Source organism: Lepus europaeus, chromosome 9 (assembly GCF_033115175.1).
Source record: "Lepus europaeus isolate LE1 chromosome 9, mLepTim1.pri, whole genome shotgun sequence".
Classification (NCBI taxonomy): domain Eukaryota; kingdom Metazoa; phylum Chordata; class Mammalia; order Lagomorpha; family Leporidae; genus Lepus; species Lepus europaeus.
In genome coordinates, this window is record NC_084835.1 from 17,220,709 (window position 1) to 17,235,604 (window position 14,896).

Consider the following 14,896-nt stretch of genomic DNA (forward strand, 5'->3'; position numbering starts at 1 on the left):
GGACCAGCCTGGTCACAGAATGACCACCAGGAGGCGCACTTGCCAGTCACATCGTCCGTTTCCCAGCGTGGGGGACGGTACCCTTTTGCAGAGGCCCTTCTGTAGCAGCTGATAAAATTCCCAGCGAGGAAGCAAAGGCAGCGTGCTCTCGTGACCACCCTCTAAATACACTGGGGAACACACGCAGCAAGTGTCTCTATACCATCTGTCCTGAGTCAGAATACTTAGGGGGAAGGCAGAGATGAAATAAACGGGCTCTGGAATTTGGGAGTAGACAGTGCCTTCAGATCCCATCTGGTCCAGTGCCCTTGATGCTCAGGTTGGGGAGCCAATGACAGGGTAGCCCAGAGCCCCGTCACCCTACCACTTGGTGGGGTTCACAGAGAAGAAAAGGAGATGGCCCGTGAGGATGCCCTTTCTGTGCCAAGAGGGTTGGGTGAGGGTCAGACTGCTGCGTTACCTGTCTTTTCTTTGAGTCCTATCCCTTGAAGGGGGCCAGGCAACAGAAATGCTGCTAAGCACTCTTGGGCAGTGCCAGTGGAAGAGAGGTTTGGAGAGGAAAAGGCCCACATGAGTGTACCTGACCCAGCCCTAAGACATGTCAGATCAAAGGGCATCAGCAAATCGACAGCTCCTTGAAGAGCCTGAAGAACATCTTTGTGATCTGGGGTAGAAAAGTACTTCACACACAAGAAGTGCTTCTTCTTTGTTGATTTACTGGTTTATCGGAAAGGCAGCGTGAGAGACAGATGGAGAGAGAGACCTTCCATCCACTGGTCCATTCCCCAAATAGGGGCAACAGCCAGGGCTAGGCCAGGCTAAAAGCCAGGAGCCAGGAACTACCTCTGGGTCTCCTACGTGGGTGGCAGGAACCCAAGTGCGTGGGTTATCTTCTGCTGCCTGGTGCATTAGCGGGAAGCTGGATGGGAAGTGGAGGAGTCAGGACTCGAACTGACACTCAGTATGGGATGCTGGTGTCACAAGCAGTGGCTTAACCTGCTGCGCCATAATGTTTGCCCTCCAAACGTGTATCTTAACCTGTAAGGTGCAGTGATTGATGGATCGCACGGGAATTAGGATTCCATGAGCAATGCTTTAAGACTAGGAGATGAGACTTCCAATGCCTGAAACCAAGGAGGGATTAATAGAGAAGTAAGTGGGGTACGTCAGCAAGGAAGGCAGAAATCACAGGATACAAATGGCAGACCATTTACAAAAGATCAGACCCGAAAAGCAAGTACGCATATGAAGAGATGTAAAACCATCAGACATGACGGAGGAGTTGAGCACATCGCTCTGTGGCACCCACTATTGGAGGGAGGTTGGAGATGGGGGACCTTGGCCCCTGCTGGTGGCGACCAGAATGACACAGAGATCTGTAGAGACAGAGCTGCCCTTCAAGCCTGAGTTGTGTCCCCTAAATACATAGGTCCCAACCCTAGGCCCCAGTGGGACTATAGTTGGAGATAGGGCCTTTAGGGAAAATGAGGTCATATTGGTGGGCCCAAATCCACTGGGACTGATGTCCCTATAAGAAAAGATGAGGGGCCAGACGTTGTGGTAGAGCAGGTGAAGCCACTGAATAGGATGCCCACATCCTACATTGAAGTGCTAGGATCAAGTCAAGCCTCTGCCTCCAATACAGCTTCCTGCTCAAGTGCTTGGGCTCCTGCTGCCTGCCTGGGAGAAATGGACGGAGTTTCCAACTCCTGGCTTTGGTCTGGCCTAGCCCTGTCTATTGTAGACATTTGGGTAGTGTACCAGAAGATGGAAAATCCCCCCCCCCCCGCCTTTAAAATAAATAAATAAAATTTTATTTTTTAAAGAAGACATTAAACGCAGGCACAGGGAAAAGACCATGGAAGAGACGAAGAAAAGACAACCACCCGACCCCTTGATGGCAGACCTCTGGACTCTGGAAACATGAGAAAGCTTACGGCTGTTGTTAAAGCCAGCCAGACCATGGGACGTGGTGATGGCAGCCCTACAAGGCCGGCACAGCGGCCCACCCAAATGAAGTGTGCATATACCTCGTGACAGGGGTTTCGCGCCTGGCTGTGTGTCCCAGGAACATTCTTAACACGGATCCTTAAGGGGACATGTATGAAGGTAAGTGTTCATTGAAGCGTTGTTTGTGTTGTGTACAGATGAGCACCACGAAGCAGGCAGACACCTGGGTTTAGATGGAATCTTGCTGCATGGATGATCTTCTAAATTTGGAGCCAAATAAAAAATAACTTAAAAAATATATATATTGAGGCCAGCCCTGTGGTGTAGAGGGTAAAGCCGCCGCCGGTTTTCAAGTCCCAGCTGCTCCACTTCGATCCAGCTCCCTGCTAATGCACCTGGGAAAATAGTGGAAGATGGCCCAAGTGTTTAGGCCCCTGCCACCCATGTGGAAGACCCAGAGGAAGCTTCTGGCTTCTGGCTTTGAATTGGCCATTGTGGCCATTTGAGGAATGAACCAACAGATGGAAGACCTCTCTCTCTGCCTCTGCCTTTCTGTAACTCTGCCTTTCTAATAAATAATCTTTAAAGATATTATTCCTCTATTTGATACTTCTGATTCCTTTTTTTTTTTTTTTTTTTTTTTTTTTTTTTTTTGACAGAGTGGATAGTGAGAGAGAGAGACAGAGAGAAAGGTCTTCCTTTTTGCCGTTGGTTCACTCTCCAATGGCCGCTGCGGCCGGCGCATCACGCTGATCCGAAGCCAGGAGCCAGGTGCTTCTCCTGGTCTCCCATGCGGGTGCAGGGCCCAAGGGCTTGGGCCATCCTCCACTGCCTTCCCGGGCCATAGCAGAGAGCTGGCCTGGAAGAGGGGCAACCGGGATAGAATCCGGCGCCCCAACCGGGACTAGAACCCGGTGTGCCGGCGCTGCAAGGCGGAGGATTAGCCTGTTAAGCCACGGCGCCGGCCGATACTTCTGATTCTTAAATTTTTATTTAATTTATTTGAAAAGCACAGCTCCGTCCACTGTCCATTAGGTTCACTTCCCAAATGCCTGCATCAGCCAGGGCTGCATTAAGTTGAAGCCAGGAGTGGGGAACCCAATCCGAGTCTCCCTGTGAGTGGCAGGGATTCAAGTACTTGAGCCATCACCTGCTGCCTCCCAGGGTGTACATCAGCAGGAAGCTGGCGTTAGGAGCAGAGCTGGGACTCCAACCCAGGCACTCTGATATAGGACACAGGCATCCCAAGCGATATCTTAACTGGCTAAGTCAAATACCCATTGCGAAAATAACTTTTATATGATTAAAAAATATATGCACGGCCAGCGCCGCAGCTCAATAAACTAATCTTCCGCCTGCGGCGCCAGCACACCGGGTTCTAGTCCCAGTCAGGGCGCTGGATTCTGTCCTGGTTGCCCCTCTTCCAAGCCAGCTCTCTGCTGTGGCCCAGGAGTGCAGTGGAGGATGGCCCAGGTCCTTGGGCCCTTCACCTGCATGGGAGACCAGGAGAAGCACCTGGCTCCTGGCTTTGGATCAGCACAGTGCACCGGCCGCAGCACGCCGGCCGCAGCACGCCGGCCGCAGCGGCTATTGAGGGGTGAACCAACGGAAAAGGAAGACTTTTCTCTCTGTCTCTCTCTCTCTCTCTAACCACTCTGCCTGTCAAAAAAAAAAAAAAATATATATATATATATATATATGCACACAGAACTATAAGATATTTTGTAAGAATATATGCAAATTATGTGTTCCATTCATTTGAACGTTTGCCTCCAAGGGGCTGGGCATATGAGAGTTCGGTTTAAGAAATAAGGAATTGAGGGGGGGAAAAAAGGGTTGCTGGAGTCAGTAGCCAGGTCTGAGCCCTGGGAGCGTGGGGTACGTCTGCATTCCCCTGGGAGATCTTGCCTGGGTGTGCCCAGTCACAGACTCCTCAGGGAGAGGCAGAGAAGGCTGTCCTTTGGGGACTCCAGAGTCCCACTTTCTGCCGAATGCTGGGGGCCCCAGGGCTGCCCCAGGCGGGGAGGGCAGAAGTAAGCCAAGGCCAGGCAGGGCTGTGTTGTGGGGAGGGTGTTCTCGAACGCCATGAGACTGAACAAGGGGACAGCTGCTGGCCATGGGGACTCATCTCCCCAGATTCAGGCCGTCTGTTCCGTAGTTCCCTGGCCAAGTCTCGTTCCCACAAACGCTGCTCAGCTAAGGGCTCTCAGGAGTACAAGGAACACAGCTGCAGGGGACAGAGGTGCCCCCAAGGCAAATCCTTCCCTCCATCCCAGAAATAGCCTGTTGTGGCTACAGAGCCCTCAGCTCAAGCCTGCGGGGTGGGAGGGGGACCAGCATCCTCCCTGCCCTGGGGGCTTGCTCAAGGCACATTTTCTAGGGCCCCAGGGATCTGAGCAAGGGCCATGGGCAGGAAACACAGGGCCAGCAGCAGAATGAACTTTCTCACGGCGCTGTCCAACAGGGCCTGGGCAGGCGGCAAGCTGGCCTTGTGGAGGTGTGCGGGAGTGGAAGAGGTGGTGGGATGGACCCTCGAAGCGCGCTATCCCAGCCCGGAGACGACAGACCGGGTCCCAGTCCGAATGCGGGCCTTGAGCGGACATTTGCCTATCTCCTGAGTGCCTCCTGTTGTGTCCATCCCTCGGGCAGAGCCAGACGCCAGTAGCAGGAAACAGCTTGTGCCAGCTCCCATTTGAAGAGTAAATATTAGTCTTCTCAAGAGCTGCCTGTTCCCTGTCACTTGGCACCGGGGACACTGAGCTGGAAGGGGGGGTGGTGGTGGAGAGGGTGAGGGGACCTCTTGGTCCCCATGTCCGGATGGAGCCTGGGGCCTGGGTCAGGGCTGCAGTGGAGGGCCCCAGAAACAGGGCCGGATGGGCAAGCCCCAGAGTCTGGGCAAGCAGCAGGCAGCTAACCCCTGCTTAGGGGAGCCCCAGGCCGCATGGAGACCTAAGCCCTGTGCCCCCAGAATGCCTCAGAACTGCCTGGGCTGCTTCTGCGACCCACAGGGCTGCCGTGTTGTTGACCTGCCTCTTAGAGTCTCTCTGGGGCCCAGTTCTGACAGCTGTGGCTTAAAATCCCCTGATTACCAGCAGGGGGCAGTGACCTCTCCTGCTCCCCAGGGCAGCCCCTCAGGGAGGCCTCATTCCACCCACCCCAACCAGTAGGGCACCCATGACCCAGCCCCGCCTCCTCCTGCTTCTCTTCTGCAACTGTGCTCACTCTCCACCATGGGAAGGTCAGCTCAAGGGGCGGGTGGGGGGCTCTGTCTTGATGCCCACCGTGTTCTCAGCATCTAGAACCACGCACACCAAAAGTACTCAGTGGGTCTCTGCTGCGTGGATGTAATGACAGCCGTGCGCTGAAAGCATCAAGCGGATCCTTCTCATCCCTCATCCCTGACCTTATCAGAGGAGGGAGGATGGAGGGGAGGAGGGAGAGCCCGCCAAGAAGGGGTCCTGGGCTCATTATCTGGGATGGAATCTTTTTTAAAAAAAATTTTTTTTTATTTATTTGAAAGTCAGAGCTACAGAGAGAGAGGTCCTACATCTGATGGCTCACTCCCCAATTGGCCACAATGGCCGGAGCTGCGCCGGTCCGGAGCCAGGAGCTTCCTCCGGGTCTCCCAAGCAGGTGCAGGGGCCCAAGGACCTGGGCCATCTTCCACTGCTTTCCCAGGCCATAGCAAAGAGCTGGATCAGAAGTGGAGCAGCTGGTCTCAAACTGGTGCCCACTTGGGATGCAGACCAGGGCGTTAACCCGCTGCACAAACAGGGCCAGCCCCATGGGATGGAATCTTGATGAAAAAAAATTGACAGCTCAAAGCATAGAGGGTGTGTGTCCCACTCTGCATTTGGAGACAGCCCCTTAGGTGGCCTTCTGGGTAAAAACAGTTGGCTTATTATAACCAAGGTTATGGTGCAGTGGTAACCCTGCCTACAATGCAGCATCCCATAGCTGAGCGCTGGTTCCAGTCCTGGCTGCTCCCCTCTCCATCCAGCTGCCTGCTCCCTGCTGATGCACTGGGAAAGCAGCAGAAGGTGGCCCAAGTCTTTGTGCCCCTGCCACCCACATGGGCGACCCAGATGGAATTATGGGCTCCTGGCTCTGATCTGGCCCAGTCCTGACCATCATGGCCATTTGGGGAGTGAATCAGTAGATGGATGTGATCTCCCTCTCTCTCATTCTCACTCTGCCTCTCGAATCAATAAGTAAATCTTTAAAAGGGCCAGTGAGCAACAACAAGCTGCCCTTAGCTCCCAGAGGCCTGGAAAGGGTCCAGAAGTTCCTGGGTGCTCCCAAGGCAGGAGGAAGGTGGCTGCATCGGATCTGGTGGGCTTGTCCCATGCTGCTGGGGTGCACAGTGAGGTGATGCTGCCATGGAGGCCGAGGCTGCATTGAGGCATGGCTGAGACTGGAGGTGTCTGGGGGCCGCAGTGAGCCACCCAGGGGCTAGGTCAGCTACATAGACCTTGGGGCGCCTGGGGTGGGGGGCTTGCTCAACACACAAGCAGGCCAAGCTGGGGGTGGTATGAGGGGGTTGACGTGGACACATTTTGAGCAACTGGTGATGGAAGCCAGCATGCAAGGCTGTTCAGCCTCACAGGGATCCTGGTGGGAAGGAGTCCCCAGCATCCCAGCAGTGAGCAGCTAAATAGCTCCTCTTGGCACTGGCTGTCCTCGCCTCCCTCTTTGCTAGTTGCAGCCCTGTCTCTGGATCTGCTTTCTGGGCACTCAGGCTACAATGCCCACTGTGCCCCTCTGGGCACTTGGCCACCTCTCCGGCCCCTTCCATATCCTCCTCTGTGGAACAGAGGCTCCAGAATACCTTTCCCAGAGTCCCTCCCTGCTGGGGATCTCATGCAACATGGGCTGTGCCAGAGGGAAGCAGCATCTCAAGGAGGAAGGCAAGGGCGGTACAGGCCATTCTTGCCGCGTGGTGGCTGATGGGAGGCCTTGGGCACGTGTGACTTTTGCAGCAAAGGACACTATGTTCCTTCCTCTTTCTGGTCTCCACCTTAATGGGTGTGCAACTGGGATGTCGACAGTGCCTTCCTGCAGGAGGAGGCAGCTGCCGTGGTGTGGTCACGAGGAACGGAGGTGTGCCCTAACCTCCATCCCTCCAAGGCCTCCCGACATCTAATTCCCTGTACTCAATGTCTTCCTGTGCAAAACACCGGGAATGCTTCCTGCTTCCTGCCATGAACCATGACTGATTCGACTCTCACCTCCACCATAGGACTACACCACCAGGCTCAGGGGGAGGGGAAGGAAGGATCAGAGATTTATCCAGAGCCTGAGTCAGACTGATGGCTACCTGCTCAGCAGCCACCCGGCTCCTTCCTCCACAGGTTGACTCCCCTGATAGAAGGCTGGCCTCTCTTGCATCTGTGGTTCGGATAAGCAGCCCAACCCTGGTGTGAGGTGAGTGTGCGGAAGGACAGTTCTCGGCAGCCAGCACTGTGGCGTAGTAGGTTAAGCCTCTGCCTTTGGTGCCGGCATCCCACATGGGTGCTGGTTCAAGTCCTGGCTGCTCCACTTCCAATCCAACTCCTTGCTAATGTGCCTGGGAAAGCAGGGGAAGAAGGCCCAAGTGAAATGCATGATGAACAAAATATCCAGATTTTAACTAAAGACAGAACCAGCATCACCCCTCAGTGATCTCACCTGAGCTCATCGATGTACCGCTTTGGAGAACTGAGTTCAAAGTCAGCTCCGCCAATGATGTCACTGGTGACCCCATGCCTTGTCTGGACTCTAGTGACCCCTCCTGTCCTGCACAGAGGCCGGGGCTTTGTCCGGGTGGTCTCCTGCCCTGTCCTCCGCCGCCCCACGGCCTGGGGAGGTTACCAGCCCTCTCTCTATGAGGCTGCGTCTCCAGGGCCATTGACTCCTGGCTATTAATATCTCGGCCATCCCTGGCCTGATCAGGGTGTTTAACGACTGCCAGCTGTGGCTTCGGTCCCCTCCCCTGGGAGAGATAAGAGCAGTTCCTGTTCCCACATGGGGGGAGGTGGGAGGAGGCAAGGTCATTGAAACAGGCCCTGGGTGAGCGGTGGGAATGCAGGGCCTGATTCTGCTGCTCAGCCCACCCCCACTCCGCACACCAGACAGCCTGAGGATACACACCACCCTACACCCCTCCTGGATGGGGGCTGCCCTGATCGCCCCACACCCTGTCTGTGCCCTGGACCTTTAGGTCCGGATTCCAACAGCCTTGGAGCTTCTCCCCTGATACCCCGTGGATAAGACGGTCAGCTTGTCCCAGACCAGGTCATCGCCTCCCCAGTCCCTCTCTTCCTCCTCCTGCACCTGGATGACAGACTGGCTGTTTTCCCTGTTGTTCCCTAGCCATTCCCCTGGGGCATCTTGTACCCTGGAATGGCAGGAATCCTCCATGAGGTGGCATGATGGCTCTGCTCTCTGTGCTGGGAGGGTGCGGAGTGGGAGGTACTACCTGAGTTAACTGACCTTTCCCCCCCCCAGGGCACTGGGGTCAGGGCTCAGGGCTCATTCAGGGGCCAGGGTCTAGCTGGTGGCCAACCAGAGGCTGGGCTCTACCTGGGGTTGTAGCTAAGCCTGAAGCAGGGATTGTGTGCAGCAGAGGTCAGAGGCCTGTGTCTGTGGGACAGGAGCCAGTTCCTGTTGGGGACCAGTCCTGTGCCCCAGCATTTCCACCTTCTTTGTCACTTGGTCTCCTGGCGGGGAGTAGCCTGCCCTTGAGTGCTTGGGCCTTAAGGGCCAATCTTGGTGAAGTCCTTGAAGCACCCACTAGGTGGCAATAGAGATGAGTTGGCCTGGACTGACAGGTGCACAGCAGGACAGGAGAGGAACCTGGAAACTGAGGAAAAGGAGAGCTCTGGGAGAAATACTGTTGATGGCCACCTCCTGTCCATGGCTCTTCCCAGTCTGGGATGACCATCTGTGGCCTCTGCTGTGTTCCAGCGTCTCCTTGTTCCTGGACGCCTACTGCTGAGATTACCTCCTGGTACCTCTGGCCAGGGCCTCACCTAGGTCATCCCTTTTTGCTGCCCACATCCTTGGCCTCTCTGCTCCTCCACTCCCCACACTCTAGGCTGCTCACTCTGCTCCCTTCCCCAGCTCTCTGTCTTAACCTGAAGCCGAGATGCATTAGTGTGTGTGTGTGTGTGTGTGTGGCTGGGTGCAGCTGCGGCAGCCTGTGGGGTCCCAGATCTGGAAGGCAGGTGGCTGCCCTTTCATCTGCAAACACTTTTTTCTGCAGCTCTGTCAGCTCCTCCCATTTCTTTTCTCCCTCTTCCTCCTCCCCTCTTCTGCCGGCTGGAGCTCGGCTCTCAAAAAGGAGTCCATCCGGTTCCCTGACTCTGTTCTCTGCCCAGCCTCCACCCTCTGCTGTTTTCTCAGTTCCCCGAGATGCTTGGGACTCCACTGCTTGGGACTCCCCTTTCTGCTGGAGATGGGGTCTGACGTCATCACAATCAGAAGAGGGAGGACATCGCTCAAAAAGGGGGGAGGTGAGGGCTCCCAGGATGTGTGATCCTCACACGGAAGGAAGAGTGGGATTCCTATGCAATGCCAGGGGGTGGTGGCGTCAGGCCTCAGCGACGTTGCGGACTGGAGTCGGGGGAGGGTGGGAAACGGGTCCCCATTTTAGGTCCCATGGGGGCATCAACCACCAGAGGGAGCAGGTCAACCCAAGTCAGTGTTTATTGTTGCACAAGCCTGTTGCAGCCCTGAGGGGATCTCCTGGTGCGGATGTGGGCGTGGGTACGAAGCTGCGTGGGCACAGGGGTGCAGGGTGGACAGTGGACGATGCCCCCACTACTAGGCTCTTGTCCAGAGAACTCCTCGGCCGCACTCCAGGGAAGGTGGGGTGGGGATAGGGAGTCAGAAAGAATAGCAGTGACTATTACAGTGGGGATACAAATCCCCAAGAGGACCCAGCTGGCTACAGTACATAAAAGCCAGCAGTTAGGAGTCTGAGCTTCCACTTCCCATCAGCCAGATGCTCTGAGCTCAAATCCTGTCTGTGCAACAAGCTGCTCTCTGTGTCAAGGGCAGGTGTAACCAAGCCCACTTGACAGTTTAGGCCACTGGGCTTGGGAGAGCTGGCAGCTTTAGTCTGAGGCCCCAGCATCCACAGGTGGCAGGCTATTCGCTTCCCAGAGGGCCTGAGCTCCTTAAGTCCTTGGGTTGTGTTGGCCTGGCCACACCTGTGATGTTGGGCCCACACCAGGGCAACAAGGATTACGAAGATAGCTGAGCTCCCCAAACCTAAACTCCAAGTCACAACCTTATCTGCCCGAGGTAGAGAAACTCAGTTGCCTGGAGCGGGGAGGAGACTATACCTTGAGTGAGCTGCCTGGACAAAGGAACTTGACAGCCACTGTGGGGTTTCAGGCACTGTTGGGTCGTGGTAGTGGGAAATCTGTCCAGGCAGGATCTTACTGCCTTCAGATCATCCCAAAGTCATTGGAGGATGGGTGGCTGGTTTCTTCCGATTGGTCAGAAGAGATACTAGGGACCAGAGTATGCAGATTCCTTGCCTGTGATTGGCAGAGTTCCACCCCGCCTCCTGAATTCAGGTAGTGCTCCCAGCTCTCCTTGCTAGTAGGAGACGCCTCCGGGCAGGTGCAAATGTTGCATTCTCCAGGAGTGTCCGGGCCTGGAGGCGTTGGCAGCTTTCCAGGCCAATGCTGGGGCTGACCGCCCTCAGGCAGGCCTGTGTCCCTGGTGGCCAGAGTGGGTCGCAGAGGGCAAGAAGGGCCGCCTTGGGTCCCTAGGCGCCTGGGAGTCAGACCAGGGAGACTTCGGCCTGGAAGCTGGAGGATCGGCGTGCGCTGGGGCTGACGCGGGTCAGCATGGAGACCTGCGTGCTGCATGTTGCTCCGTTGCTGCCTCCGGACGGGTGCTGGTATTTGGGGTTCCAGCCCAGGACGCCCTGCAGGTGCCAGCGCCGCCACTTGCGCCGCAGCTCCGCCTGCACCTAGGAGAAGGGAGGGCGGTTAGGCCTGCCAGGGCGGATCTTGGCCGCACTGAACCAGCCAGGCTCATTCTCTTTGCAAAGTCTAAATCCAGAGACCCAGATGCTATCTTGGGCAGTGCAGAGCTGGGACCAGAATGCGCTCAGGGTCGAATCAAGGCCGTGAAGTTGGTGGAGATGGTGGCAGAGAGGATCTGAGAATACAGTCCAGGGAGGGAGGGGGCGGTGCCTCGGGGCTGCTTCCCATCCCCGCCCACAGCTCACCTGAGCTCATGCACATGGATTTCTGGGCTTTGTAACCAGGATTCCACAGCGGCTCCACCTTCACTCACTGTCTCCACCCCTCCCACTCACTGCACAAAGCTACTTAACTCCATGTTTCTCAAGCCCTGGTGTGCAGGGGGAATTCCCCTTCTGATAAAATGCTAAAGTGCAGATTCCAAGTGAGCAGGGCTGGGTGCTACCAGTGCTAGTCAGAGCACCACACTGGGGGTAGCACGACTGAACCCCGTCTTTGCTCTCGACACATATCCCATCCCCCATGGCCAGGGAGAAGCTTACCTCGCCATTAAGGAAGCAGTAGAGGATGGCCACCACAAAACCCTGAGGAGAGAGGCGAGGTAAGGCAGACAGACCTCAGGAGCCCCCAGCCCCATTCCACCCCTGGCCCAGCCCCTGTGTTCCCCTGGTTAAGGAAGGGGCTAGGCACAAAGTAGGTGCTTAACCAATATGTATCATAGTAAAGCAGCTGGAACCCCAGTGGGTCTTAAAGCCCAGAGAAGAAAGCAGCCTGGTGCCTGGCGCAGTGGGTTAATGCCCTGGCCTGAAGCACCGGCATCCCATATGGGTGCTGGTTCGAGTCCCGGCTGCTCCTTTTCCAATCCAGCTCTCTGCTATGGCCTGGGAAAGCAGTGGAAGATGGCCCAAGTCCTTGGGCACCTGCACCCGCGTGGGAGACCCAGAAAAAGCTCCTGGCTTTGGATCAGCGCAGCAGCCAATGGGGAGTGAGCCAGCGGATGGAAGACCCCGCCCCCCACCGTGTAACTCTGACTTTCAAATAAATCTTTTTTTAAAGAAAGAAAGCAAGTGCCGGCGCCGTGGCTCAACAGGCTAATCTTCCACCTTGCGGCCCCGGCACACCGGGTTCTAGTCCCGGTCGGGGCTCCGGATTCTGTCCCGGTTGCCCCTCTTCCAGGCCAGCTCTCTGCTGTGGCCAGGGAGTACAGTGGAGGATGGCCCAAGTGCTTGGGCCCTGCACTCCATGGGAGACCAGAAGAAGCCCCTGGCTCCTGCCATCGGATCAGTGCGGTGCGCCGGCCGCAGCGCGCTGGCCGTGGCGGCCATTGGAGGGTGAACCAACGGCAAAAAAAGGAAGACCTTTCTCTCTGTCTCTCTCTCTCACTGTCCACTCTGCCTGTCAAAAATAATAAATAAATAAAAAAGAAAAGAAAAGAAAAAAAGAAAGAAAGCAAGTAAGCAGCCTTTAGCCAATGGTTCCTACCTGGAAAGACCCCACGACCAGCTCAAAGACCATTTTCACTTCAGCCTTGAAGTTGTCGGGAAAGAAGGCGAACATGATGTAGTGCACTCCAAATAGCGGGATCAGCAGGAGCGTGGACTTGGCCAGCCTCCTGGGGACAGGGAGGGACAGGCCGTGGGTAAGTGTGTCCACACCTGGCAAGCTGGGGGCACAGAGCATGGGGACAGTGACCAGGACCTGAGAGGAGGGGGTGTTGGCTCCCCTAACTATTAAGTTCACATCTGTTCCTGATCCCTCTCCGCAGTGCCTCTGCCCTCATGACCCTGGCCGACCCAGACTACACAGAAGCATGAGAGATAAAGAACTCTCTCTATTCTGAATCTTCTATAGGAGAGGAGATTGGAGAGACCAGTGAGGATGAGGGAGAACTGCAGGGTTTCAGCTCATGGAGTGATGTTCTCAGGCCACAAGAGATGCTGAGCTCCCTCTCTGGGTCTCTGTTTCTCCATTCTGTACAATGGGGTCAATGTATGTCCAACATGGCCAAAGTAGGAAAACAGGAATCCCATGAACTCAAGACTGCTTTGGGTGCTACAAAGGGCGGTTCAGTTCCCTACGGGGAGTGATGACTTCAGGGAAGCAAGTCTTTCTAACTCGGGGTTGGGGGGGCATGACCCCATTTGCCAAGGCCTCTTGGGCAAGTGCTGGGTGCCCAAGGGATGACCCGGGGCTCCTCAGGACAGCACTCTGATTTTTCTGCTCTGTCCTCTCCTCCAGGGGTAGCCACCTTCTCTGTCTCCCCACTAAGGGCCCACACCCCCAGCAGGCTCCCCCCCCAGGGAGAGTTGCGCTCAGCAGGACCAGCGTCCATTCTGGGTGCTAGCACTTCTTCCATGGACAGGGCTCATCTGGGCATGGGACCTCCTAGCTGGCCCAGGCAGCGTGAGCCTGTAGTTCCTTGCCTGGGAGAGGCCTGGGAGGGGATGATGGGGGTCCTTGCCCGCATTCTTCCATCCTTGGCCATCAGTCCACAGAGACCTAGCCCAAGGTTTGAGGTCCCACAGCAGGCTGGGGGGCAGAGGAGCTAGCCCTGCCCGCCCACCCCTTCCTGGATCCTGAGACTGCCCACCCTCCTCACTGCAAACCTAGCCCACATGCCAAGGCTGACAGATGGAGGCTTTCTTTAAATTGAAGGCTTCTGGGGAGGTGGAGAGTGGGAGCTGACAGCCCCTCCTCGGGGAGCTCCGTCTCCAAGTCCCGCTACCCCTCTGCCTGCTGCCAGCTGTTCCCTTTCCTTCTCACCCACATGGACCTGGCCGTGGCCGGGACCAGCTCTCTTTGGCTCAGATGCAAGTTCTTCCGAGCCATTCTGTATCAGTGGGAGATAAGGCCCTACATGTGATGTCGAGCTGCAGCGTGCAGGGCTCTGTGTGTGCTGTCCCTGGGCTCCTGCAGCTCCCCGCTGGGCCTCTGGTTCTTACCAACAGAGAGGGAAGCTCCGCCTCCACACCCAGGCAGGCAGGAGAGAATGCTGTCACCCCAGGAATGGGAGTCTCATTAGGGAGAATCACACGATTCCAGAATAGAATCCTAAATCCAGTAGCTCGTGACATTCCAGCCAGGAATCATACAGACTACCCAAAGGAAAGCTAGGCTCAGAGCGTTCTAGAATCTCAGGCCCGGAAGGCCCCTGAGGGACGTCCCAGGTTTGTCTGCACAACACTGACTTTCGATCTCCTGTTCCCATCTGTGGGTTTGCAGAACCCCCCACTCACCTCCCTACAGGCCCCCTTTGCCCCCAGCTTGTCTTTCTTTAGTGTGGAGGCCATTCGAGTCTCGTCGCTCCCCTGAAGACCCGCCTCTTTGCTCAGTTCTCCCCAGCCCAGGGAGCAGCTTTCCAGGCCACAAGTAAGAACACTGGTCCGCAGACCCTGTACCCCTTCTCCCCGCCCATGTGAGCCCCACTCTTGAGGAGGCAGGAGCGTGGGTCAGTTTCCAGCACTACGAGGGGAGCTTGCGGATGACATGAGACGATGCCGGGAAACCACTTAGCCCAGGCCAGGCGTGTAAACCAGAGAGCATTGCTTCTGGGGACACTGTGTCTCACTGGCAGGCTGGGGACCCCTGGGGCTGTGTACTTAGGGTACCCCTTTCCTGTGCCAAGCACATGGCAGGGCCCGGGCACCCAGTGGGAACAACACACAGGTTTGTCTCTGTCTCCCTGAGCTCTCTGGCCACGCAGCAGATGTGCCCCTGGGAAGGGTGCTGGGTGAGTGAGGGCAAGAGAACAGACACGGGGCCCCAGGGGCAGCCTGGGGAGGGCAGGCCTGGGGCAGGGGACACCAGTGGGCTGAGCCAGGCCAGGGCAGTGGAGGTGGGCAAGAGCAATGGGCTTTTTGGTGACTCTGGAGTTGGGGTTCAGGGTGGGGCACTTCAAGGGATGTGGGATGATTTGAGGACTGGGGATGGAGGCACTGGGGGGCCAGGCCACTGGGTCCACACTC

At 56.4% G+C, this 14,896-nt stretch overlaps 2 protein-coding genes across 7 annotated transcripts in view; one reads left to right on the forward strand and one right to left on the reverse strand.

Moving 5' to 3' along the window:
• Positions 1–7,388, forward strand: part of SEC22C (SEC22 homolog C, vesicle trafficking protein) — a 41,128-nt gene extending 33,740 nt beyond the window's left edge. The window contains exon 7 of one of the 4 annotated variants that reach the window (XM_062200640.1): positions 7,302–7,388. In XM_062200640.1, coding sequence (XP_062056624.1) covers positions 7,302–7,373 — 72 coding nt within the window. In that variant the 3' untranslated portion in view covers positions 7,374–7,388. Of the gene's footprint in view, positions 1–1,826; positions 2,104–2,147; positions 2,199–7,301 lie in introns of those variants that run through there. The other 3 variants (XM_062200642.1, XM_062200639.1, XM_062200641.1) reach the window with 3 other exon arrangements.
• Positions 7,389–9,619: 2,231 nt separating this feature from the next.
• The window catches only part of VIPR1 (vasoactive intestinal peptide receptor 1), a 32,340-nt gene continuing 27,063 nt past the window's right edge, over positions 9,620–14,896 (reverse strand). For all 3 annotated transcript variants that reach the window (XM_062200631.1, XM_062200633.1, XM_062200632.1), the window contains 3 exons: positions 12,414–12,543; positions 11,474–11,515; positions 9,620–10,915 (listed from right to left, as the gene is read on the reverse strand). In XM_062200631.1, the coding sequence (XP_062056615.1) occupies positions 10,724–10,915; positions 11,474–11,515; positions 12,414–12,543 (364 nt within the window). In that variant the 3' untranslated portion in view covers positions 9,620–10,723. The remainder of the gene's footprint in view (positions 10,916–11,473; positions 11,516–12,413; positions 12,544–14,896) is intronic.